General features: G+C 40.5%; 1 protein-coding gene across 5 annotated transcripts; it reads left to right on the top strand.

The window, feature by feature from the left end:
- Window positions 1–1,677: 1,677 nt before the first annotated feature.
- Window positions 1,678–27,499, top strand: sfmbt1 (Scm like with four mbt domains 1). 5 transcript variants are annotated; one of them, XM_008409590.3, is made up of 21 exons: window positions 1,678–2,042; window positions 9,246–9,376; window positions 9,485–9,579; window positions 10,264–10,507; window positions 11,705–11,793; window positions 12,838–13,090; window positions 15,796–15,893; window positions 16,030–16,131; window positions 16,573–16,732; window positions 16,835–16,917; window positions 20,205–20,331; window positions 21,195–21,308; window positions 21,437–21,476; window positions 21,554–21,621; window positions 21,721–21,860; window positions 22,742–22,851; window positions 23,227–23,402; window positions 24,677–24,855; window positions 24,939–25,163; window positions 25,756–25,884; window positions 26,025–27,499. In XM_008409590.3, the coding sequence occupies exons 1-21, from the start codon at window positions 1,897–1,899 to the stop codon at window positions 26,163–26,165; spliced, it is 2,850 nt and encodes a 949-aa protein (XP_008407812.1). In that variant the 5' UTR covers window positions 1,678–1,896; the 3' UTR covers window positions 26,166–27,499. The 5 variants fall into 5 exon arrangements, with proteins under 5 accessions (XP_008407812.1, XP_008407810.1, XP_008407809.1 ...); XM_008409588.3 differs by having other exon boundaries at window positions 1,679–2,042; window positions 21,434–21,476; XM_008409587.3 differs by having other exon boundaries at window positions 1,679–2,042; window positions 21,551–21,621.
- Window positions 27,500–27,838: the final 339 nt, after the last annotated feature.

The following is a 27,838-nucleotide window of genomic DNA, read 5'->3' on the forward strand; positions in this document are numbered from 1 at the left end:
AGAGAGCAGAAAATGCACTCATTTGGCTGAGGAAGCGCGTTTGTAATGATAAATGGACGGACTTTGAGCGTTGCACTCACACTGTCAACGCATATTTCCAGCAGTTTCTCCCGCCCTCTATTCCGAAAAAAAAAAACCAGAAAAAAAAAAAACGACATGCATCCATGTGCAGCGTGTTGTTCGGTATCACAATGCTGTGATGTGATTTAATTAAAAGTACTAACTCACCCTCATCTTTATATCACATGCTTCCCTCCCTCCCTCCCCCCCCCCACTCCCAATTAGAAAATCGAACAAGGAAGGAAAACAAAGCAACTCGTTCATCTTTAACAACATTCCGTCGACTTCTTTATCTCGAAGTGTGTTGCTTTTGATGAGAACAATAAGACACTTATCGAAAGTGGGCTGATTAGCCTGTATGTGAGCAGTTAATTTCAGCTGAACCATCAACTATAAGTCCAGATTCCGCTGGGGATTTAAAGAAAAAAAAAAAAAAAAACCCTGACGACCATTTCTGTTACTGTAAATGAATTGTCAGCGGGAAATGTCGGGGTCTTTCTTTCATTTTGTATGCTTGTTATAATTTTCCTTCGCTCTGCTTGTCAGATGTTTTATTGTGTGAGTGTGTGTGCGTGTGTGTGTGTGTGTGTGTGTGTGTGTGTGTGTGTGTGTGTGTGTGTGTGTGTGTGAAGATGGAAGTCGGGATGATGATGAAGCCAGGCTCAGAGGCATATAGGCGGCTGAACATGCGCAGTGGACACTTGTGCCATATTGGAATGAGGTCGTGAAGGAAAAGTGCGTCAAGCTAACGGAAGTACGGCGACCCGACCCTCCACACTAAAGGCCCCGCTTGTTGCCTGGGCGACTGTTGGCGCCACAGATATTGACGAGTAGAAGCCGCGTGAGCGTCAACGTCGCCGCCATATCGAAGACAGGCATTTTCTTTGGACACGCATAATGCAAATTGTGATGTAAACTATATCATTTTACACGCTACATTGGTTGTCTTTTGTGTTTCAGTTGTTAATGTGGCCAACTAGAAAGGGGAAACGTTTTGCTGAAACCTCAGAGTTACTGATAACTCTTTAAAAATCATCATTACTAAATAAAACACCACATCTGTTAAATAAAACATTACATTCATATTGCAAGTCTGTCACAGCCATTATGAATAATTTAATCTACAAGAATATTTTAATCTAGAAGTAGCTGTAGTTTGGAAAATAAGTTCTAATGCATTTGAATTTGAGTCACTCTGACCTGTAGTTTGAGACCTATAAAATCCTAAGGTCTCATGTTCTTACACTCTGAAAAGTGTGAGATAGCATAAAGACACTGGTGTTAGTGATGACGCTAATAAAAAGGAGGGAATAGTTGTAGTAGATGAACAACAACAATAGGAATAATAACAACACACAAATGTGTTTTTGTACCCAACACCTTAAATAACTCTGGGAATTTAATTACATAATATTAATCATTTTCATCCCAGAGGAAAATTCAATAGGAAAATGTCATTGGGATCGATGACATGGTTCATCGATGCTGAATATAATAAAAACATTATTATTATTATTATTATTATTATTATTATTTTATTTATTTTGTTGTGTTTTTGGAGGTAAATTAAAATTAGTGAGCATTATATACGTTGACTTGTAGGCCTAAAGCATTGATTTGTCTAAAATGTCGCCATTATTAGTTCTAAAATGCATTATTATTGGCCGGATATTTCATCATTATTTGCTGATAGTCAACTTTTGTGCTTCTTTCAAGCGGTATGCCATGCCTTGGCGCTGGTTTCCAAGGCGACATGCCACTCACAACATGGCGCCTCGCTGACTTATCGTTTCCACGGAGCAACGAAGCCAAACCTGCGCCTACGGCTGTACGTCTATGGCGGTGGCGACCCGTCCGTCTTATTTTGAAAGGTTCCCCCGGTACTCCGGCTTTTTCACTCACGCTGGATTAACATTGCTGCGAGAGCGAGCAGGCGGAGAGGAACGGCATCTAAAAAACCGACTTGGAAAAACTACTTATCGGTAAGCGGGGAATTTGGCGACTAAATATTCACGTACTCTGTGTTGTTTTTCACGTTTTCCCAACGGTGTTTGGTGCAGTGGGCGCGCGTTCGCCTTTTTTCCCGTCTCTCAAAAAGATGAGTCGGCTTCGTTCGAGTGTAAGCGCCCTTATTGCTCACCAAGCTTGCTCCTATATTGCTCCCCAGCCGTGACGTTCAGTAACTTGACTCGGACACAGTCGGTCCCACCATGTGTCCAAAGAGTCCCGCACGGCCCTGACACGCTTCGGGTCGGGGTTTCTAATTCACCGGGTTCGCATTTTAATCCGGTACGTGTCATGTTTTGCTCAGTGTGAAAGTTGGACCGTCAGCGCAGTGTTAGTCTCTCTCTGCAAAAGCCATTCTTGGCCCCATCTCTCTCTCTCTCTCTCCCTCTCGCTCTCTCTCTCTCTCTGTGTGTTTCTAAATGCAGCGGTTAGTCCGAACAAGCGTTGCAATCTCCAGGCTAAAAGCACTTAAAAGATTCTGTGGAAATTTCCACTTATTTGGCCTTGAAGAACTCCGTATATTTCTAACGTCGAAGCCTTACATAATGAAGGTTGCACGACCTCATCCGATCCGTTTCTCTGAGGCGATCGCCAAAATAAAACTAAACGCGGGTTTGAGAAGCTGGGGAACGCGAGGATGCGTTGCACGAACTAAACTGTTGACGTTTTCCACGTTGACTCAAAGCAACCGATTATTCATGTGGCCTCTTAACTTCCCTATTGTGCAACTTGAGTGATCCGCTGGCAGCGCGCTGCTCGGACTGACGTGCCGCAGCAGCTTCTCTGCAAGTGCACGAGATCTGTTATTGAACAGATGGCAAAAAATGTTATTTTATTTTTATTTATTTATCTCCATCGTGTTTTGTTTTGTTTTTTTTGGTCTTGAAGTTGCAGCAGGATGAATATATATGGTGGGTGTAAGCAGGCCAGCTCGTGACTTTTAGAGACTACACTACATGTTGTCCATGTTAATGCAGTTGGGGAAGTTGAAGTTATTAAAATTTCTGTATGAAGTGTGAGCTCCATATGCCGGTCGCCTCCTGGCTGTTCATATCCCAAAAACTACATAATTTGTCAGCCATAATTTATCAGTTTTTTTTATTTTATTTTATTTTAAAGTTTAGAGTAGTTAGATTTTGGAAAAAGAAATATTGTAGAAAAAGTAAGCCAAACGCATTCCAATTAGTAAAAACACCAATCGATTTAGCCAGATATCAATATCGGACATGATCGGTGAAAAAATATCCGATTTTTTTTCCTTTGTCATATCGAATAAACGGATCAAAGCTCGCACTATTTTAGCCTATAGGAGCACATCAACCAACGTTGTTTACATGGCTACCCTGCTTTGTTTAGCTTCATAAAAAGTCATATAATTGTTAGAAAAGAAGTGCTTTGATGCATAAGTAGACATAATCTTGTAGTTCCTTCATTTTATGTTGGGTTTCCAAATTACTACCTGACATCAAAGAACCCGCTGCATATTCCTTTCTCTTTTATCTTTTCTAGTGGGTTAGTGGGGGGAAAACATGGACTCTGCATGTCACAGCTGGAAGAAAAGTGAAACCCAGATTGGTCAAAAAAAAAAAAAAAGAAGAAGAAGAAGCCTGATCAGGGTTTCTCAAATTAAAACTTGAAGCTCATCTTCCCAGAAATGCTATTCAGTATCACATTATTTACGTTCATTGGAATATAAAACATTTCCTTGCTGTGAACTAGTAGCTACAGGTATCTATTATATTCTCACGATATGATAATCTTCAGTATAAAAGTACAATATCATCACCATGACAAATAGACTTTTTTTCTATTGTAGCATAATGTTCTTCTATTAAAAAAGAGAAACAACAATCATTCATTGTTCTGCTAAAAATAATATAACATTACTAGTCCAAAATAATGCAACAGTATTTGCTGTTTTGACTCTTTTATGTGGAGTTGGCACATACATAAATGTAGCGCACGTATATTCTGTTTTTGTTTTTTCAGACAATGACATTTATCTTTCTTTTAAGCAAAGTTTTTTTATAGGCCAGCTGACTGGCAGTGCTCAGCAACAGGTGCTATGGTCTGTATAACCAGAAGAAAAAAAACACACAACTCTGGTATTTCCAGGAATGGTTTGATGAAAACATTGAAATGGTGAGATTTTTAAGACATTAATACTTACAGCGAACACAGCAAATACACCAAGTATCAGTTTACTTTTATTTAGTTTGATCTGTTGTCACAATAACTGCATGTCCACAGCGGAATGAAATGATATCAAAGACAAAAAAAAAAGATTTATAAGTGAACACATCCGCTGGATTTTAGAAATGATAGTTGTAATAATGTATTGTTTGTAATATGTTGCGCAACATCAACAACTGCAGTGATAACAGTAATATTAGGATGATTTAAGATAACGTTTTTGTTTGGGTTTTTTTGAAAAAGAAATATTTCTCGAAGGTGATAATTTTCCTTTTATTCTGAGGATGTTTTTTTTTTTTTTTTATCTTGGAGCCCCATCCTTTCTGAAATCATAGCAGCGTGCGGCTTGTTTCTATGCAACAAACACAAAAGCAGATGAGGGCTGTGACTCTCTGCTGAAGGGATTTTTCTAATCTGGTTCATTCACTTCTGCTCCTTTGTGTCCAATACTTTGCTTTTTAGTTCCAGTCAAACTTTCTTTTCTTTTCTTCTCTCTTTTTTTGTCGTGTCACAGGAAGGTCTCTGAGTGATTAAAGAAATTGGCGCTGCAGGATCATTTTGCGGCGGTAATTACAAGCCTTCGCGGACGAGACCTTTTCTCTGTTTTTTTTTTTCCTTTTCCTTTTGGAACATCTTTCCCTCTGGAACCCAGATTCACTGTTAGTAGCTTACATTTTTCCATTTAACATTTTGATTTCTGGCGAACGTGATGCTTTCTAAATTATTTTGGGGGGAAAAAACGTAGAAACTTCAGGTGAAGCAGACTTGCGTTCTTCGTATCCTCACTGTTGATGAAACCTGCTTTTATCCTTTTTTGGCTGAATCATACCTTCGTCCTGTAGCGGACTGATGCCAAAACATCTCAGGCGGTGCAGGGACTCGCCTTCATTTTGTCAACACCTTACCGTCTTCCCTCCCGCTCAGTCCGAGGCTGCGTTACATTTCAGTCAACCGCAGTGCAGAGAGCAGTTCGTTTAAAAAAAGAAAAAAGAGAGAAGTGATTTATCTGGGTGAGTATTTTAAGTTATTATAAAGAGCTCTGGAACTAAAGTATCAGCGGCGATTTTGAGGCTGTCGGTTACAGAGCAGCCTCAAAATCCCTCCATCTGAATGATCTTCCCTCCCCATTTTTAGCATCTTGTCTAATCTCCACAGAACAGGTTGGGTCTCAGTCAGCGTCACGTTCTGTCCGATAGCAGAAGCAAATATGTCGATGAGCTCACTTTTAAAAGTTAATATTTGTGAAAGTACGTTTCACGAAGGAGTAGGAGACGAGCAGACCTGAAGCTAAATACCTATAACTCTTTAGCGGTTTTTTTTCCCCTGCATATCGTGATAAGAAACACATTTGAAGTTTACGGCAGTCTTTTTAAACTTCGCATGCAGTCAGAGTCTCGTATAAACGATGAGTAAAACGTACAGTTTCCCTAAAAAGATGCTTTCGCCGCACCAAATCCAAAAAGGACCCGATTTTATTCCTGTTTTTTTATCTTAAAGTTACCAGTTATTGAGCCCCCTCCCACACCTGTTGCTGCGCACTGCTGTTTAGAAGTAAGCTATAGTTTCCCTGCCATTTTTAAGGGAAAACAAGGAAGCTGTAAACTAAAGGCTGCCACTTTTAGCTCATGTTAAGATGAAGATGCTATTCGCAACATGCTAAGTACTTACAACTGCTGGCTCCATTTGAGACTAATTAACCAGCTAATATCCATTATGTAAACTTTATGGTTATTTTAAAAAAACAACCAGAAAATCTACCTTTTTTTTGGCTCAAGTTTGTGAATTTAAAACAACTAATAAATCAGTTATAATTAACTTTTACATTCAATAATCAACATATCATCTTGGCAAAGGTTGGAACAATTGGTAGTTTTCTTTAAATAAATGCAATCAGATCATCTTACTGATACAGTTGATTTTGTTTTTAGCAATAAATTCTGTGACCGTTTCCATACTGTGAGAATCTCACACAGACCCAGGCTGAATAAATACTTTTCAGCTTCACCAATTCTAGGAGAAAATCCCTTTGTTTTTGTTTCTCCCTGCCTGATCGCCACTTGCGTTGGAAAGCAAGCGCCGGTGAGCTACAGATGCCACCAAGCGGAGTTCGGGGAGACGTCCGTCTGTGTTTTAGCACGTTCATATTATCGGATTGCTCTTCCCCACCCGGGGACGTCGGAGGCTCAAAAAGGCGTTTTTATTTATTTATTTTAGAACTGTTAAGTGCTGATGAGGATATGATTCAGTAAGTTAAAGGGGATGTGCAGCGTGGACCTCCCGTTGCCTCTGAGTGCCTCCTCGTGCCTGGTGTGGGTGTGTGAGTGTGTGTGTACACATTTGGAAGCTCTCGTCTTTCGGGTTCAGTCAGAGTGTCGGTTGGTGCGAGATCGAGGCGGACCTTTGCTCGCTGTGGTCCACGCAGACCACTCTCTGCTGCGTGCAAAACGGGGAAGTTGCTTTTCTTCCTGTCTGCCTGTACCAGCCGAACCTCTGCAGAAAGCCACGGCTCGTGCTGCTTAACGACGCTGCAAAGAAACAAAACCTTACGGACTGTTTTTGGTTTAGTCTCTTGTGTGAATATCTTAGCTTTATCTTAGTTCACGTGTGCTAACTTACAAGTAACTTTGTAGGAGCTTGATTTAAGTCAGTGGTTCCTTAATGCAGTTTAAAAAAGTGCTTTATCCATTTATTCATTGTTATTTCACTTATAACATGTGAAAAATGTCTTGTTATAAACGAGTGGTACTTTTTCCATCAATAATAAGGGATTATTGACTGAGAACTAGCTCCTATGTGTTGCTGAAAAGTTATTTGTAAGTCAGTTTTATTTTAATTTAAGTGTACTAAGATATTTTTCTCTAGAAACTAGACGAAAGATACTTGGTAAGAGTTTGTATTTTTGCAGTTTGTTTTTAAGTCAATAATTGATGGAAAAGTGCAAGTTGTAACTTAAATTATTTGCAAATGAAACAAGAAATATCTTTTTCCAATAATATGACATATTATAACTAGTACTTTTTCATCAATATTAAGGAATTATTGACTTAAAGTAAGCTCCTAATTCTTCCTGAAATGTCTCTTTTAAGTTTGTTTTGTGTTATTTCAATTATACTAAGATGTAGAAAACTGTAAGATATAGAAATTAGACCAAAAATACTTAATAACTTTTTTGCTTTAGCAGAGGGGCCTGTTTGTATAGGAAAGTTAAAATGACCCAGGGTAGAGTCAGAAATGTGTTTTTTTAAATTTTTTTTTATTTTGACTTTTTTTTTTTAAACATAAAGCAAGTAATTATACTTTTTTCTCAACTGCTCTTTTTTTCCCTCTTCTTCTAAGCCCCCCTAAACTCCCCTCCCCTCCCAGTACAATGAGGACCTCTGGTTTGTGTGTCTTTTGTCAGAATTGGGAGGTGGTGGGGGGGAAAGAGACAGAGAAAGTCTGGTGCGGGGTCGCGGGTGAAAGGCGGCGCTGGTCCCAGCGGAGCACCGGGGTCGCCGTGGCAGTCCGGCGGTCGGGGAGGGGGTCGGCCCTCGGCGGCGGCCCCTGTTTTAATAGAGATGTCAGATGTGACAAAGACGAGGCTGACAGCGCGGCTGAATGGAGCCGAGGCCGAAACCAGCGCTCACCCTGTCCCTCCTTTCGCATTCACGCCACCACCGCCGCCGCCTCTTGTTGCTTTAACTTATTTCATCTGCTTTTCACAGCCAGGCCGGGGGTCAGCTCCGTGTGTCAAAACTATCCACATTCACGTCGAGCCGCCGTTTGAATCGTCTAAAAAGACGCTCCCAATTAAGATTAAAAAAAAAAAAAAAAAGAAAAGAAATAAGATTCGCCAGTGGAAGCGATTCCTTTGCGAGATTAAATTTTTCAGCCATCTGGGGTGCTACTTAGGTGCTAAGTGCAGGGCCAGAAGAGAAGCTTTTGGAATATTAATGTTCTGACTTAAGATTTTGCAGCAATGTTCAGCAAAAGTCAGCACTCCTTCGTTTTGTACTTTCTGAAACAAGCTGCAAATTAAGGCAGCAGAAATTCTCTTTGTTTTGAGCCTGAAATTCCACCAGCCGCAAACGTTGCTCTGGCTGACTGTCGGTACGAATCCATTTTGGAGAAGTCAGGCACCGTGAAGTACTTATATTTATTTTATATAGTATTTATACCACTTTTTCTCACATTTTGTCATGTTAAAACCACAAACTATAGCGTATTTTGTTCTATTTTGCTGGCTTATAAAGTGGAAGTAAACCTGAAAAGTGTGGCGTGCATGTACTTTCAATACTCCGATAACATTCAGTTCCACAAACAGGCTTCAGAAGTCACATTATTATTATATATTCTTATAGAATGAGAGTCTGCTTGTGTTTAAGTGAATCTGTTTAGAAGCAGTTGTTCTGTGAAGGCCTCGGAGGTTTATTGGAAAACATTCGGTATCTATATCCGATATTATTTTAATCCAATCCAGAAGTTTGTTTCTGATATGAAATGAGACCTGCATCTTTTAGCAGCTTAAGCTCTTCCTCTGCCTACATCCCCCAGAATGCTGTGCAGTTTTGGATCAGAGTTCAGTGAATATTGAATCTATCAGATGTTTTATCTATTGACATCAATCACATTTCTATCGCGATATTTATTTTTATTGATTTATTATTGCATGCATCATTGCAGTTTTTTTTTTTTTTTTTTGCTCTAGTGGCCTTTATTTGAAAGTGCTGAGACAGGAAAGTGGGTAAAGAGAGAGAGCGAATCACCAGGCCGGGAATCGAACCTGCGACAGCCCGTTGAGGACTAAGGCCTTGTCCTGTGGCTTGTGCTTAACCCCTGTGCCTTATGGTCTGGCATGTCTATTGTTATGAAGCAGAAATGGCACCTCGCGTATCTTATTGTCGAAAATAATGTCAGTCATCATTTGGTTCAGCAAAAGCAGAGGGACAGTGCACAAAAGAGAACACCGTACTGGCTGAAAATCTACCATTCTCCTTTCTTGCTAGGTCTTTGGAGCGGTTTTGTCTGATTCGCTTGCTCTCGCTGGAGAACAATCCTTCTCATCTGCTCCCTCTCAGCGCTCCGAGCCTCAGCCTCCAGGGGGCCACCACTATGAGCCAGGAGACGCCCGACTCTGGTAGAAACTTCTACGAGCGGCTGTTTAAAGCGAGTTGCCGGAAAGGAGCGCATGAATATAAATGTGTGTGTGTGGGTGTGTTCGTGTTTGTGTGTGTGTTCGTTTCAGATGGTGACTGTGCTCAGGATGTGGCTGACTTCAGCTGGGACGACTACCTGGAGGACACGGAAGCCGTGGCAGTGCCCCATCACGCCTTCAAACATGTAGGTGGAAAGTTTTTTTTTTTTTTTTTTAGCTTAGTTAAACTATGTTGCAATATGAAAATATCATTCAAATGAAAAGTTGGAGTCAGCCTCCCAGATATGAGCACAAAATTCACGAGATGTTTTCTTGAAGCTGCGCTGAAACGATTAATCGGATTAATCGCAATGAATCTGTGAATGAAATCGGAGTAATTGGAGTCTACAGACTCAGATAAAAAGGCTATTTGCTGAAGAAACAACACATTTAGAGTTTTAATTAAGCATGAAATGAAAACCCTTTTTTTCTGTAAAAAAAATTGACCCAAAACTCTTTATAGTTTTAGCTTCACCCGGTTCAAATTCACCAAACGAACGCTACTTTATTGCAGTTTATGTAAGAAAATCTGTATTTTCTTATTTTAAAAAAATATTTTCATTGCTTATTTGCCTTTTTTTGCTTGTATTTCTAATATTGTATAAAAACAGGCTTAAGTGGTTAAATAAAAAATCTGCAGAATGTGCCCATTTTTTAAAATGTGATTAATCGATTAATCGTCAGAATAATCAGTTACTAAAATGCTCATTATTTGCAGGCCTACATTGGAGTTCTTCTCACATCACTTTATTGACTTTATTTGCATGAACTCCGGTAGATTGCAGCTGATTTCAAACGATCCTAACCTGGTGTTCCTCGTCATGCCTCAGGTGGACCAGGGACTCCAGACGGGTCTGACCCCGGGCATGAAGCTGGAGGTGTGTGTCCGCTCAGAGGCCGACGCCCCCTACTGGGTGGCTGCCATCATCACCACGTGCGGCCAGCTGCTGCTGCTGCGCTACGAGGGCTACCAGGACGACCGCCGCGCTGACTTCTGGTGCGACATCATGACGGCGGACCTCCACCCGCTGGGCTGGAGCCGGCAGCACGGCAAGACCATGAGACCCCCCGAGGGTGAGCTGTTGCTTCTGACTCAGTCGGACTGGAAAAGTTCTAAAAACTGTTTGGGTGCATCAGACACCGATATCTGTGGTTAGAGATGAGATTAATGTCATCATAATACTATGATGTCTTTAGCTATATCTGTTTCTTCTGATCAGGGTGCATGAAAAAAAAATCCTTCTTTAATATTATTGTTTTCAGAGCATAAAGTTGCCTTAAGAAATATTCCTCTCCTTTGTGACGTATTGGAGCCACAAGCTCAATGTACTTTGTTTGGAATTTATAAGTGAGACCTACAGATCGTAGAGCATAATTAATAAGAAAAAGGACAATAAGTGATACATTTTTTATTGCAAATAAAAATCTGATCTGCTGATCATATTTTTGGATTAACCGATTAATAACCACCAAAAGGTGCTCAATATGATATTTCTTTTACAGAATTTTAACTACACCACTTATTATATTAACATTCAAAGAAGGTTATTTTATTCTTAAATGCAAAATGCTATTTTTTTTTTACATTTTAGTCTTAATTGCTGCTCTGACTGTGTTGCTCTTTCAGCAAGTGGCCTTTTTTAGAGTGTATACTTCAGTTAACGATTAATCGATTGCTAAGTTAGTTGCCGATTATTACAGTAATGGGTTCTTCACGATGAATCTGATTGATCGTTCCAGCCGTAACACCTGGGCGATAACTTACCCGCTTTTTGAGTGCAGATTTTATTTAGGGAAATCAGAGTAAAAGGAGCAGAATTTCTATCTTTGCTGTACTTTTAGTTCTGTCCCTTTAAAACCATGTAGCATTTTCCTCCCACTTCACAATTACATGCTACTTCATGTTGTATTAAATCCCAAAAAGATGCTGGACATTATGAGACATTTTGTCTCATTTTCTTTGTAATTACACAAAATGTGGCAAAGTCCAAAGGGTGTGAAGCACTGTGTTCATTTTTATTTCAAGAAGCTGTAAAACATGGTTTATCTTCAACTTTTTTTTTTTTAGCATTTTTATTTGAAAGAAGAAAAATAAAAAAGGCCAAGACCTAAATCAGTAAATATTGTAATAAGTTATTTGCTTTGATTGTCTTAGCTAAGAATTAGATGAGTGAAAAATGAAAGCTGGAAAAGAGTGTGTGTGTTGTTAAAGACCTCCTGGTCCTGTGGTGGCTGACCTGAACTCTGTGGTCTGTGAACCTTTTGCTGTAGGTGTGCGTGAGAAACATCCAGAATGGGAGGCCGTGTTGGAGAAGGCGTTGGCTGAGGAGTGCAGCGCGCCTGCCAGTCTGCTGGAAATGGTAAGGCAGTGGTTCACAACATCTGCTCAGCTTTAAACTCCTAAAGGAGCCCAGCTTTAATATCTCTAACGTTTGTTGCCTTTAAACAACATACTAGCAGCCAGTAAGGTTTAAATTAGCATATGAAGGTTCCCACAATAAAGTCAGACGAAAGCTGTTACTCTGACGTCAGTATTTATAACTGACTGACTTAGACAGAGAAAAAAAAAGAAAAACTGACAGTTTATAGCCTGAGGTGATCAGAGCAACTGATTCAAAGTAAAACTGTGATGTTTTACTTTCTGTTTTACTTTCAGTATGAAAACTCATAGTTGATGTAACTTTCACGCCGAGTGTGCCTGTCTCTGCAAAAACACAAAATCTTACCAAGTGTTTTTGGTAGAGATCCCAGTGCAAATATCTTAGTTTTTGTCCTATTTCGAGTGTACTAACTTACAAGTAACTTTTCAGTGAGAAATGGGAGCTTTTGTCAAGTCAATAACTCCTTAAAATTGACGGAAAACTACTAGTTACAAGTGAAATAATTTTTCAGTGCAACAAGACATTTTTCTCATATTATAAGTTAAAAAGTCTTGCTCCACCGGCAGACTGTTTAACTTAGATCTTGTACTTTTTCATTAATATTAAGGAGTTATTGACTTAAAGCTCCTATATCTTGCTGAAAAGTTACCTGTAAGTCAGTGTTGTCTTATTTCCCGTGCACCAAGACATTTGCACTAGAAACTGGGCCAAAAATACTCTGTAATATTTTGTGTTTTTTGCAGTGTGTGAAAAGCTCCAGCCTGAGCTAAATGAGGTTTTGCGTCTACAGTAAAGTCCGGCATGCAGTTGGTAAAACGCAGGCCAAACTGAGCGTTTGTTTACACCACTAAGGCCGAGACGCTGAAAGCACTTTCGCAGTATGAGCAACCTGTGAAATTCTTCACCGCTGTTAGTCAGCTTCCAGCGGCCAAGCTTCGGTCCTGCCACTGAGTCACACGAACCGCGTTCTCCCTTTCCGTGCCGAGGCGCGCGTCCGCATTCACGCTCTCTCTCGCTCCTTAGCCCCAGCGTGGCAGAGACCCGGTGGAGCTCCTGACCGCCGGATGCTACGTGGAGCTCCAGGACGGCGTGGACCCGCGGTCGGCCTGGGCCGCCGAGGTGGAGGAAAACGTCGGCGGGAGGCTGAAGCTGCGCCTGCTGGGCACCGAGGGCCTCCCGGACACACCTGCGACCCTCTGGCTCTTCTACCTCCACCCACGCCTGCACCCACCCGGCTGGGCTAAAGAGCAGGGCTGCACCCTGAGGCCTCCTTCAGGTCAGCGGCTCTCGAGTTCTGTAGTTACGAGGGAAAAAGGCATGAATCTAATGGATGTTTATGAAAATATAAACAACATAATGTAACAGAAATCGTTTGATCACTAACTGCATTCAGCGTGTTTGTTCTTCAGCACTGACAAGAAAATAAAGGGACAGTGACCCAGTAGAGCTTGAAATTAGTTTTCCATTCATGATTAGAGCAATTTTCAGGACTGCAGCCTGTAAATACGATCTTGTTTGTATGCAAAATATAAAAAAGCCCTAATGGCTGTGCACTGTACGTGATGACACAGCTGGTTTCTCTTCTACTGCCACTACAGCTAAAGGCTTATTGATTCTTAATGCCAGGCCCCTTTTTTTTTTTTTTTTTTTGCTAATGTAGTTTTTTTTTTTAATACATTTGGACACTGCTTACAGAAGCAAGAAGCAGAAAGTAGGGAGAAGTGAAACTCATCGAAAGAATGTCAGTGTTAAATGGGCAACTCTAAAAGCAGACTCGTATATATAAATAACAAAATGAGGTTTTAGCTAAACTTTGTGTAGCCAAACAAAGTTTGCAGTTTACAAAACAAAAAGGAGAGTGTTCTAGGTATTAAGAAATAGAGGTGGGATGATGCATACAGAATATTGCTGGGATCTGTTTGTGGTTCACTCCAGAAATATCACACATTAGTAACAGGCAATCTGTAATTTACTGACTTTAAAACATGTCATTATCCAGGTATAAAGCTAAAAGTATAGCTTTATACCTATAAAGCTATATAGTATAAAGCTTTATAGTAATGCCAACTAATGCAAGTTGGCATTAGTTATGTCATTGTGACAAACTGAAGCATTGTGAATTTTTCTTATTTTGGTAAAAAAAGAAATAAGAATAACTGTTTGCTAGTAAATGACTGGAAAATGTGATCTAAAATGAGTTTCCTTTATATTAAACTACAGTGTAAAGAATTTTTAACACCTTTTGTTGATGCTCAGCTCAGATTGTGACCATGTGATCATCCATGTGATCATCTTGCCCTTCTATTTTCTTCTTAGTTTTCTGGCTTGCAGAAAGAAGTCCATTCATGGCCAGGCACATGACTCGGCTGACTTAACAAAGTTTAGCTTTTTCTACCCAACGTCGGTTTCCCAACCAAAATCAATCATTACTACAATCACAGCAAACAAAAACAGTATTGACTGCTGTGGCCTCCAGGTTGTGTCAGATTAGCTGCTTGGCTATTACTGTGGGGGGGAAAATCAGTATAAAAGGGAGCTTAGGCACTAAATGTTATGATCTAGAATGCAAAGTGCTATGTTTATGAAGGCAAAGAACAAACTTTTTTTCTAAGTTGTGTCTGCACAAAACTGTATTTAAGAATGTAACAATCAAAACAGAGAGAAAACATGCTAACATTAGTCTAGCATTTAAAGAAACTGCTGTGGATTAAAACTTTGTTGACGGGAGTGCTGTGGTTCTCCATACAAACTGATACTTCAACGTCAGAAATGTCATTAGTGAGTGAGTTTGAACTAGTTCTATGTTTTCAATTGCAACAAAGTATCACACTGGGTCCTGGCAGTGGCATATTACCATTCTCAAACAGCTTGCATTGGTAAACAAATAAAATAAAATAAAAATCATGACTTCCCTGGTGTACACCCCTTGTCCATTACAACAATACATGTTGGTGTAAAACATCCCTATGCTTCACCTAGAGCGTTTGTGTCACCTTTCTAAAAATAGTAGAAGTTGTTCTCCTTTCATCTCTCTAGATGAGCCAACAAACAGTACGCACATGTTGTTGCTACCATAAACAACATACGCTGCTCACTCACAGTGACATCAGTTTTAGCCGCTGTAAATGGTAGCTACACAGATAACTGCTGAAATCCTGACCACAGATTAGGGCTGCAAAGAGCCAGCAAGCATTTTTAGAAACTTTATGTGGGGAAATTTAGCTGGCAAATTCTGGAAATGTTCAGGAATTTATTCAATTAATTAGAAATGGTTGGGAATTGAAGCGAGTTGTGTCATATCCAAACACTTTTGCTTTGTCATAAGCGAACATCCATGTGACATTTTTACGGTAAAGAATATCAGCAATAACATCACGATGTCTTTACCAAGTCTTGTCAAAACTTACTTCACTTTATTTAGTACATTTAATCTGGTGCAAGATAATGTCAACAACATGTCCAGTTTTTTTTATTTAGTTCCAGTTAGTTCTCTTACATTTCCTATTAGTTCTCGTAAAAAAAATAAAAAAGTTTCTAGCTGAAAATTCCCAGGATTTCTTCTCCACCAGTCTTATGGAAAACATACCTCACCTGGTCAATTTTGCCTGAACCAAAGCATTCGAGTCGCATTCATAATCTGATAAATATTCATAATTCACTGCATTATCAGTGGAAAAGCAGCACTCTCTCACAGAAACAATGCTGCATTTTCATGTCTGTATTCTTGTCGTGAGCCAAAACCAAACAGATCTGCATTTCACTTTGTCATTTTTACATTTTGCAGCAAACTATAAAAAGAAACATGACACTTTTACTGTCCTCTAACTGGTATTTTTAAACTGTTTTTTTTTCTTCCCCAAAACAGCATTGGAAGTTTAATTACTACAATAAAACAATACACTTTTTTTATATATATAATTAAGCAACAATAGCTGTTCTTTATACTCCAGCAGCTGATTGTTGTGGATTTATTTACTCCAGAGCTGCTGGCGCTGCGAACCGAGGAGGAGTGGGAGGAGGTGAGGCAGCGGATTAGCGACCTTCCCGAGGACGACGCTTTGACGGCAGAGCTCGCTAAGGTAACGCCAGCGCCGCTTTTTGTGCTTTTTACCGAAATGTGTCTGTTTATCCGGCGGTGATAATTTGATCACGTTTTTGAGTGCGTGCTTCTGAAACGGACTCACACAGAGTGTGTGTTCTGGGTGTCTCGCTCAGGATCAGCCCGCTGTCGCAGATCATTGTTTTAAAGACGGGATGAAACTAGAAGCAGTTGACCCGGCGGCACCGATTTCCATCAGGCCTGCGACTGTCACCAAGGTAACGGCGGCTCTCGTTTCCCCTGTGCAGCAAGGTCCTCGCTGATGTTTGTGTTTATTATTGCCTTTATTATTACCTACATGTATTTATATTCATAACTCCAGTCGTCCACTTAATGCTCGTTAGTTGGCACCAGAGGCAAGTAGTAACTAGTTACATTTACTCTGTTACATTTACTTGAGTAACCTTTTGGAAAAATCTACTTTTAGGAGTATTTTTAACTACACTGCACTTTTTACTTTTACCTGAGTAACTTTATTGTGAAGTGTCGCTACTCTCACCTGAGTAAAATTTCTGGGCACTCTACCCACTGAGAGTAACCTCACCGAATGAAGAACAAGCTCGTTTTAACCAAACGTTAACGCAGACACACACCGGCAGTGTGTAAACGTGGAAGTTTCATACGTTTACACATTTTTCATCTCCTTCTTTGTTTACCAGGTGTTTGATGAGAAATACTTCCTGGTGACGATGGACGACCTCTGTGGAATAGAGGAGTCGGAGGCCGCGGGACGATCCTTTCTCTGTCACAGAGACAGTCCGGGGATATTCCCAGCGCAGTGGAGTCTGAAGAACGGGCTGCCCCTCAGCCCCCCACCAGGTCTGCTCTCTTCACCGTCTCACTCTAGATTCTCCCTCCCTTCCTCTCTCAGCTCAACTCACCCGCCTCCTTGTCTTTTTGTCTCTCCTTCACCGCAAACAGGTTTCCAGGGCTCTGACTTTGACTGGGCCGACTACCTGAAGCAGTGCGAGGCCGAGGCCGCTCCTCAGCATTGCTTCCCCATTGTGAGTTGTTTTCCGTCTGGCGACCCGTCGTGTAAAAACTGTGCTTCTCACTGAGCTGGAAATGGCGATTGAGTGTAGTGATGACCTATGATTTTTTTATATGAAGGGTTTATTTCTGTCCTGTTAAGGCTGTGCTAAATGTGGCCTAAAAAAATGAAGTGGGCATGTGCTAATTAAGTCCTTTAGACCAGTGTTTTTCAACCTTTTTTGAGCCAAGGTACATTGTTTTAATTGAAAACATCATGAGGCACACCACCAACCAAAAATGTAAACAAAGATACTCCGTAGCCGCCTATATTACATATATAATCATTCTTATCAAAGTGTCTTGAACAGGAATCAAATAAACACAAAAATTTATTTTTATCATATTTTACATTTATTATTGCAAATTGCACTTAACATGTCCACTTCAAAAATACACCTGAACAGTGCCACAACACTGTTGTGTGATTCATGACTATAGTAACAGTCATGCATCACTAATTCTCTTATTTTAATGTAAAATGCTCTGTACCTACTGCCATCTAGTGGTAAGAAAATTACATGATTACGCTGCTAGCCACGACTACAGCAAAGACACTCAAAGATGGCATTATTGGCAGATAATTAATTTGTTTTCAAAAAAATCTTTTAAGACCAATTACCGTATTTTCCGGACTATGAGCGCACCATACTATAAACCGTACCTTCAAACTTTTTGAAATCTCCCCTGGAAACTTACATATATCAGCCACACCGGGCTACAGGCCGCTGGTATCTCTGCCGCTCTTGGTTTCCCATAAGGACCCAGCAGAGGGCTGCGTCCTAATAACTGCTGGATATATTAAGGACGCAGTTCTCCGTCTCCAAATCCGGTTTTGTTCACGCTGAGTTTACGTGCAGCGGCTCTATTTCCCTCCTGTACTGCCAGATCGATACTCCTCAACTTAGAAGCTGCATCAAATGAGTTTGAAAACATTTCTCCGTCGTGCCTGCTGCTAGCATGTGTTTGTTCTAAATGAAAATTAGCGCGTTCTTCTTTGATTTCCAATTTTGACTTCCAATGATTCACTTCCTGCTAAAGAGCCCCCTGGTGGTTGAAGAAAAGTCCACAGAAAAGCCGCATGTTCAAAGCTTAAAGTCCGGAAAATATGGTAGGTGAAATTGGATCATTTCCACGGCACACCTGACGATCACTCACGGTACACTAGTGTGCCGCGGCACAGTGGTTGAAAAACACTGCTTTAGACCCAGCTGGAGCTGAGTGCTGTTCATCATTATGACCAAATGAGGCAGAAAGATTATTGTATTTGAATTTAAGTAAATATATGAACTGGATACAGATTAAAAAAAAAACAACAGCATGCCTTTTTGAGGTTTGCAGCTGCAGTTTCACTAGTCGAGGTGTCAATACCTTTCCATATGAATGGGTTTGAGTCTATTGCTGCCTGTTGGTTATTACAGATTAAACACCATTCCACATGCTGTCGGAGTTTGGTTTATCTACTGCAGACGTGGGAAGAAACCTGGTACAGATGATTAAAAAGCCATGAAATTAACTGGGCTTTTCCCTAAGTAGAATCTTTTTTACAGTAGAAACTAACAAAAATCAAGTCTTAGCTTCATTCAGACATTTACTTTCACTCCTTCTGTTAATCAGCGTTAAAAACAAGAAAAGCTTTTCGTAAAAAGAGAAATATGGAGATGCAACATTGAGATTCAAATGAAAACAAGCTGTTTACATATTACAAAAAATGTTCCTAATGTTTGACAAAGAGAACGGAGGAGAGTTGTAAACGGTTTATTAGATTGATAGCTCAAGACTTTATGGCTTCTTTAATCAAAAACAACAAGAAGGTCTAGACTTGTTCTATTGGAAACGTTTAGCGATTAATCACATTTTTTGAAAATTAAATTTTTAGATTTTTTTTTCATTAACGCGCTCCTTGGGTTTCCGTAGTGAAGAGAGTCAGCATGCCCATGGCGGCCATCTTGTTTTACAGCGTCTATTTATTTGAATTCAGGTCAACTCTGACAATATATAGGAATCAGGGAAATATTTTTTATTTTTAATGAAAGTGAAGTCAATGTTAGAAGAAAGACGGTGGTAATAATATGAGAATAAAGTCGTAATATTACCAAGATTAGGACATTGGTGTCCTAATCTAATTTTAGGAGAACTCCTACACAAAAAACAGCAAAGTATTAATTTGTCTAATCTTCTTTGTCGACAAAGTAACTTTTTTTCTTCCAATTTTAAGACGCTCTTCTGGTGAAATTGTATATTTATTCTGCTAATCTCATCAATATATTCTCCCAATTAAACACAAATTATCATAGACTGGCCCTAATACTCTGTCACACAATTCACAAAAGGGATTATTGAAATAAAAAAACAACAACCACTTTTTAGAAAAGAAGACAAGGGAGAAGGAAATCATTTAAAGTCAGATCTGGAGATTTTATTTTGAAGCCATAATATCGCTCAGCCGTATTGGAAATTTTGAATACATTATGTTGTAAAATGGTTCTTTTCAGAAAATACATTAGTTCAGGGAACCGTTTGAGTGTTTATTCGGCCCAAATGTTTCAGACCATTTTCCTGTTAACCGACCAACGACGATAAATTATTAGTTTGGCAACATGAACCGTATTTGTATTTAAAATGTTTTTCAATAATTTCACAAGGCTCCAGGAGCTTTTGGAAGAGAAACCTTCCTGCAGCGTGACAGGTCAGCCGCCATATTTAACGGTGTGAACAGGAGCTTTTCTGTTTTATTTCACTTCGACAAAGTTTGTTGCCAAACTCTACGTTTGTGATGTGCTACATAACAACTGCTTGTTATGTAAATGGCATCTAATTGTTGTTATGGAGACTTGGTGAGAAGAAATTTTCCTCTTTCGCACATTATATTGAAACAGGCAGCCTCTGTTGCATTCAGCTTTGTTTATTAAGACGTCTAATAAAGCCAAAACGATTGGGCGTACCAATCATTTTGTCACCAGTGACGTTGCTGCAGTAAATATGAATTGATTTAAAGCTTTGGTTTTTTTTCACATTTTTATCTGGGCTGCTTACAAATCTGACCACTGCTGTAAAAAAATTTTTTTTGCTGTCCAGCCCAAACTTTTGTCTTCCCTCACAAACGTTCAGAAAGGACGAAACGGAGATAACGAGATTGTATCCATGCGACCGGCAGCGTAAAGAAATGGCGGCGATAAAAATCAGATTTTCGTCGGCGCCGCTTTGCTTTTGCAGCGTCAGCTGTTAAACTAAAATTGTTCTGTTACTCTGGTCTTCACAGGAGCAGGGCGAACACGGCTTCAAAGAGGCCATGAAACTAGAGGCCGTCAACCCACTGTCACCCGAGAACATTCACGTGGCGACTGTCACCAGGGTCAAAGGGCAATACCTCTGGCTCAGCCTGGAAGGTGAGACGGGGGGAGGAAAACTGTTCAGTTTGTTTAAGGAAGATAAATAAAGTCTTTGGGGTTTGTTTTTTTCTCTGCAGTAAACAATACTGTATGTTAGACTAGAAAACTAAACAATGAATTAAATTTGAATTTTAATGTTTTTAATAACTTAATTCTCCTGAAATAACTCAGCATAAAAGAAAAAAAAGCAATTTTTTTACTTCGATGTAACATAATTTTTTTGACTAAAAGCCAACCGGTTAAAGTTAATAAACACTATAAAAGTTAAAACTGAATATCTGATTAATTAAATATTGAAAATCCTTGTTAGTTCCACAAATGTGGAACTAAAAAAATAAAATAAAATGAACATTTTATTTCATTTTATTTTTACTGAAAATGGTCCATGGATTTCTGCATTACGGTTGGATAGCAGCCAGATTAAACAGATTTCTCTTCCTACGCTGAGTAAACTCAAACGGTTTATTGTTTCTGACATATTTCAAGCAAAAAATGCCCCGAAGAAGAATTCATACAGTTGCAAACCGACAAAAACCCATTTCACATGTCATATTTACATTTTTATTAAAAATAGCATCTCAAGAATATTTTGTACCAATGACAATTTTTTATACATTTTTTATAAAATGATTTTATAATCAATGGCAAAATCTTTTATTGATGTTCAAACTCTTGTTTTAGTTCCCAACAAGCTATATTTGATGACACAACCTAAACTTTAAAAAGCATCCCGACGTAACAACGTTTTCGGTGTAATAAATCACTTCCGACTGATCCTGGTGAAGGACGACTTTTTAGGATTTTAAGACCTGACTTGTCACAGGAAGTGACGCGCTCACATCGCTGCTTGTGGTTTGTAGGTCTGAAGCAGCCAATGCCGGAGCTGATAGTTCACGTGGATTCGCTCGACATTTTCCCAGTCAGCTGGTGTGAGACCAACGGCTACCCGCTGGTCTACCCCATCAAGCCCTCAGGTAAACGACGTCGGCCGACACAGCTGATCCTCCTGATCGCTATGTAACTGACGTTAAAACACCGACTTACTGCCCACTGTGGCTCATCCTGACCGCTGTTTGTTTTTACTGGATTTTCTTTTTAGTAGAGAAAGAAAGAAAAATTGCCGTGGTGCAGCCAGAGAAGCAGTGAGTATCAGTCAAGTGTAGGTGTATCATTGATTGGCCTGTCAACTTCTTGCTGAGTTTCTGCTTCTTTACAGCAGGACTCCCCCTAAGTCTTCATCTCCCGACGCCGTCAAGCAGCAGATCGCCAATCAGTCTGAGGCGGGGGGTGAGTACATCTTAGGATTTCCAACTATGTTGCGGTTTAGTGACTGGTCGGCTGTGGCCTGTGGCTGTTTTGTCACTAACCTGCGATCTCGGCGAACAGGACAGGGCAACGGTAAATACTGCTGTCCGAAGATCTATTTCAACCATCGCTGCTTCTCTGGGCCGTACCTCAACAAAGGCCGCATCTCAGAGCTGCCTCAGTTTATCGGTCCGGGGAACTGCGTCCTCGTTCTTAAAGAAGTGAGTAAAGTAACACACAATACTAACACACAAAGTAGAAGACAAAGTGCCTCACAAAAGCTGCAAAAGCGTCCGTAGCCTCTCTCACAATTTGATACCTGAAACCTACAAAGTTCAGCATATTTTTATTAATGTTTTATGTGGCATTTTTTTAAATCCCACTTTACGACTCTGCTTTGTGTTGGCGTCCATCAACATTGACCGATGTGGTCAGTTCAGCCAAGTGTTTGGCCCGTACTTCATGTTACAGTGGTATCTTCATATCACATGGCACTAAGCGTATTATTTAGAATTTCTAATTAAATTAAAGTTGCTACCAAGAGTTCACCCCACTTCAAAACAACCTGCTTTTCCAAAATTAGATTTTATCTTTGTTCAGGGGGAAAACAAAAAAATGCTGTTGCCGCTCACCACTTGACACAGCTTTTGACAAAGGAAGTGCTCTGAAATGAACTTCTTGGCTGCTTAAGTTGCTGTTTTTGTAGCGCTTTTTGAGAGGAAAAAGGGAAACACAACCGCCTTCTCAACATGCGAGAGCCGAGCACCCGTCCGACGCCTGCTAAAATGTTTCCTGATACAGCTAATGATGTCTGTGTGGGAGACGGATTAGTAGATGTTAAGCATGCTTTGCAGAAATGCTTAACACTGCAAATGCTACAAAGCAGAAGGCCAGTTCTGTCCTTTTTATTTGGGATGCTTCAGCTAGCATTCGTCTTGTACAACTGTTTTGGTTAAAGTCAAGGAATATTCCTGTTATAAAATGTCGAGCGCCTGTCGCTGGCACACAAACAAGACTTCTTGATAACAATCGTGACTCGACACATTGGTCTTCAGAGATACTGCGAATCTGAAGTGTTGCAACCATTTCCTTTTGTATCTAGGTGCTGACCCTGCTGATAAACTCCGCGTACAAGCCGAGCCGTGTGCTGAGGGAGTTGCAGCTGGATCAGGAGAGCCGCTGGCAAGGCCACGGAGAGACACTCAAAGCCAAGTGAGAAGAAACGCTCTTTAATCTCGGCTCGACGTACTCGGCTCCTCGGAAAACTTCCTAAAATTGCACGAGGGTTCGCAGCTGGCCTGTGTGAATTAAGCACAAGTGTTTTCAGCACAATAGAGCTGCTGCTCAGGCTCCTCCTGTGAAGCTGTTATGGTGCCGATCGCTCCTAGGGGACTTAAGCGTGACCTCGCCGGTTTAGGTAGCTTACTTTGATCAGGTTCAATCGAAGCAGGAGTCTGAAAAAGGGTCTGACACACTTTGTTTGTTGTTTAGTATGAAGTCTCGTCTCCCTTAGCGATGCAATCTTTGTATTTGTGGAAGAAACACCACTGGTTTGTCTCTTTACGAGTATCTTTCTTTACGAATAAGGTACAAAGGGAAGAGCTACCGGGCCACCGTGGAAATCGTCCGCACAGCCGATCGTGTGGCAGACTTCTGCAGGAAGACCTGCGTCAAGTTGGAGTGTTGCCCCAACCTGTTTGGACCTCGCATGGTACTGGAGCACTGTTCAGAGAACTGCTCTGTCCTCACCAAGACCAAATACAGTAGGTGTTTATGACCATAAAGGGTTTATCCCATAATGTTTACATTTTAACACTTTTACAGAGCTTTAGAGATGCTCATTTGAAAAGTTGGACAAAAATTAGGCAGAAATGTCTGAATTAGTTTCGTTCACATTTAGTGCAGCAGGTAGTTGAATAATTCAGCAAAATCTTTCATATGTGGATACAGGGACCTAACTCGGCACAGATGTTTCCACAAGCTGCCTTTTTTTAATTTTTTTTTTATTAGCCACTAAAAAATTCAAGATGGCCGCCACCAAGGCTGTCAAAGAAAATTTGCCAATATTTATCACAAATGAGTCTTTCGGTCCTGCGACAGACTGGTGACCTGTCCTGGGTGAACCCCGCCTCTCACCCAGAACGTTAGCTGGAGATAGGCACCAGCAACCCTCCCGACCCCATTAAGGGACAAGGGTGTACAGAAGATGGATGGATGGATGGATGGATGGATGGATGGATGGATGGATGGATGGAGTCTTTCGGTGTCAAATCAGACTCAACTGGACCCGTAGAAATCATATTTACTGATTCTATTTTTTATTTTTAATCCATAGAAATCAGATTTGTTCTCTTGAACTTGTGTTTTCTTTTTCAGGTGGACATTTTTTAAAATGGCTGACATTAGATTCTTTGGAGAATATATAATATATATATTAGCAGTCGTTAGCGCACATCTAACCAAAAAGCTAGCTTCTCTAACCACCAGTTTGCTAAACAAGGATCTTAGCTGAGCTAATGCTAAATGGCTAAACATATTTAAAAAATTTATGAAAGCTAAACATGAAGATGACTGTGAAGATGACCTCGTCTGTTGCACATCTTCATCTCCTTCAAGTTGTCCATTTATGTGAGACTTCATCTGAGTCATGAAAACATTTAGCATTTTATGACAACAGTTGGTTTGAAAGGATAAAAAAAAATGCGGCCATCTTGAAAAATGACAAGCATGCACATTTTACCCTTGTATTCACAATTGAAAGATTTTTTTCAGTAACATGCTGCACTGCTTGTACAGAACAGCTTTGTTTTCAGTCACATGTCTCGAAATAAACTGCAGCTGCCTCACAGATTTGGTGAGAACAAGCTGATGCAATAAATTTGCATATTTTTCAGATTTCCCAAATGTTTGTTGGTTCCCTTGGGGAATAATAGAAGTCACAAAATGATGTTTGTTTGCGTCCCTCCCAGTAATATATTAATTTCACGCTCAATGTAGAATGCAACGTTTCAGAGCTGCCATGTTGTCTTCTCACCAGCATATTACTGCGGGAAAAAGAAGAGCAAACGTGTCGGCCGCCCACCTGGGGGTCACACCAACCTGGAGGGTGGAGTGAAGAGGAGGGGTCGCAGGAGGAAGAGGAGGAAGCAGCTCTTCGTCCACAAGAAGAGGCGCTCCTCGGCGTCGGTGGACAACACGCCTGCCGGCTCCCCACAGGTAAAGGAAACAAGCATTTTCCATCAGCTCTGGAAATGATCGCACGCTTGTCCCGACACACTTGTGCTCATCTTGACCCACAGGGTAGTGGAGAAGAGGAAGACTTGGATGAAGATGACTCCCTGAGCGAAGACACCGGCTCTGAGCTGCAGGACGACCTCCAAGATGACTCTGAGCAGTCTGTCGAGAAATCTCAGCCCGCCACGCCGTCACCCTCCCCGCCGCCGACACCCAGGCCCTCACGGAGACGGCGGAAACCCCGCTCTCCTTCCTTCTCCGATGACGAAAACCACCCTCCTTCACCCAAGGTGATGAGAATAAAAATACAAAAAATGTGTCTACTTTCAGTATTCGGTTATCTGAAAAATTTAAAACCCGGGTGCCGATCTCACCAAGTTACAAACAACACATTTCTGTGTCTTTGCTGGGATTTCAGGAGATAGAACTAAACGACACAGAGAATAATTCTGAAGTGGGAACACAATAATAAATACATTTCATGCTTCTTTTGTTTTTGTTTTTGTTTTTTGTTTTTTTTTACAAATTAAAATCTGAAAAGTGTGGAGTTTATGGACCCGTCTGTGCTGAATTGGAGCATTCCCACAGCATGATGCAGCCACCACCCTGTTTCACAACAAGGACGGCGTATTGAGGATGATGTGGAGTCGTTTGTACATTCTTTTTTCAGAAAATTAACATTATTTCAGTATCCCACATACTTTCAAGTTAGCAAAACAAAACAACCTTTAGTTACCACTTGAAAGGCACATTCTCAAAAGTTTTCCATACAACTAGTGTGACTAAAGCGTTATTTCATGTCGAAAGTGTGTATGTCCGGTGCCATTTTTTTTCCAGCCGTGTGAGATCTCGGCCTGACTCGCCGTGTCTGTGTTTCTCCAGACATCAAAGGTCGAGCCTCCTCAGAAGCTGTGTCTGGACACGAGCCCGCTGGAGTGGAGCGTCTCTGATGTGGTGCGCTTCATCCGGACCACTGACTGCGCACCTCTCGCGAGGATTTTCTTGGATCAGGTATAAAAAATACAAAAAAATAGCGGGGATACACGGCTCCCCACAGGTTTCGACTAGTTTCACATTGGTTTTAGCTTCAGAGGGGCGATATCAGAAACGACGCAGAAGTTTTATCTCGCGTGGAAAATGTGTGTTTGCAGGAGATCGACGGTCAGGCCCTTCTGCTGCTGAACCTCCCGACGGTGCAGGAGTGCATGGACCTGAAACTGGGACCGGCCATAAAGCTGTGCCACCACATCGAGAGGGTCAAGCTGGCGTTTTATCAGCAGTTCGCCACGTAGTCCATGGGGAAAGTTAATGGGACATCACTGCTTCCTGATCTACGAATTAATCCTGTAAAAATGTGGAAGAAGTTTTATTTAAAATGGATTTTTTTTTTTTCATTTTGTCAAGTTTTTTTTTTTTTACACTGGACTTTTTTTTGGCATTTTTGCATAAATCTCATTCTTTCAGATGAGCTTGGATCTTACGAAGTGAGAAAGTGATATTTTCCCGACATAAAGAGCGAAGAGGAAAACAAAACATTTCAAGCATTCAAGAAGAGAATGAGAGACACATTAAAGACACAAAGAGCCTCTAAGTCGGAGGAGCGTAAAATCCATCAAATCGGGTGACATTAGAGTTAGACAATTAATTGTCAAGGACCTGCTGTCAAGCTCCAAGCAGCCATTTTGCATTTTTTCATATTGACCTTCTGCCTTCTGAGTGTTTTGGTTCCAACCTGTATTTTTTTTTTCATAGTGAAATTGCTTCTGCTTACAGAGACTTCTTTGATAAAATTTTTTTTTCAATATTCTTTGTGCATACAGCAGGCTTAAGTGTTAGCCATAAAAAAAACAAACAAAAAGAGAAAGTTCTTTCTTAAAACATCTTTAAATGGAGAGATTACAGGTGGTGCTGTAAAGGAAACTAAAATGCATTGAAATCCCTGTGGTGTAAGTAAAAGATGCAACACTTTCAAAGTGCGGCCTTAGCTTTTTCAGAAATGAGGCCCGATGCTGTTCCAATTAACAGCCAAACGCGGCATTCAAGAAGAAAAATAATGAGTTATTTTTTTATAATGAAATTGTTCAAATGTCGGTGGTTTTGTTCCTGCAAAAACCAAATTTGTTCTTCCCACGCAGTCGGAAGACCGGTTCGCGCCGAGGGTTCTGCAATGCAAGCACAAGCGAAACAAGGCACTGAATGGCGATGTAGCCCCAGTGCATGTTTGTACATAGTGTACATAATCAAATCTTTTAGTAAAACAGGGTGATTTGGACAAAAGAATTCTGCGTAAGCAACATGTAGATGTCCAAAAGCATACAGAATATTTGCACAGAACAGGCCTCCAACCTTCACAAGAGGGGAGTATGATTTTGTTTCGGAAGCAGATGCAGTTTGTCATATCGGAGTAATTTTTAGCAAACAATTGGCAGCTCTACAATACGACGATCACCAGAAAATGCTTCTGTAATTCGCCGTTTCAAGTAGTTTGAATTTCTATACGCTTCATTTTATGCCCTCCATTCTTTAATTTGCTTGTAGGTTCCTCTGTTCTCAGAAAAGCAGAACAAACGTGCGTGATGTGTAAACAGAAATGAAATACTGCAATAAAGATCGATGAGCCCGGGTAGTCTGTGGTCATTTCACTTCTTTGCCGTTTGGGTTTTTGTGGTTTTGGCAAGACTTTTTTTTTGAAGCAGTTAAGTAATAAAACATTATTTAAAATAATAAATGCCAAAACTCAGCTGTGAAGAGACAGAAAAAATTGGCATATTTTTCTCACATTCTGACGCTCCCCACACCTCCACTCAGCTGTGAGGTGCTTCTCCAACATGTCAGAATCAGCTTTATTGATCAAATCTGTGTGCGCTAGCAACAGAATTAGACAAAGTATAAATATATAGAATTTAGAGGAATAAATAAACAATATGCACATGTATTTGTAGCCATTATTTTTGGAAATGTATGA

Source organism: Poecilia reticulata, chromosome 5, assembly GCF_904066995.2.
Source record: "Poecilia reticulata chromosome 5, P_reticulata-male-v2, whole genome shotgun sequence".
Lineage (NCBI taxonomy): Eukaryota > Metazoa > Chordata > Actinopteri > Cyprinodontiformes > Poeciliidae > Poecilia > Poecilia reticulata.

Coding starts and splice junctions, on each gene's coding strand:
- sfmbt1 (XM_008409586.3), top strand. CDS start 1,897: ATGGCGGTGGCGACCCGTCCGTCTTATTTTGAAAGGTTCCCCCGGTAC. Junction 21,309..21,433: donor CTACCCCATCAAGCCCTCAG/GTAAACGACGTC, acceptor TTTTCTTTTTAG/TAGAGAAAGAAAGAAAAATT. Junction 21,622..21,720: donor CAATCAGTCTGAGGCGGGGG/GTGAGTACATCT, acceptor CTCGGCGAACAG/GACAGGGCAACGGTAAATAC.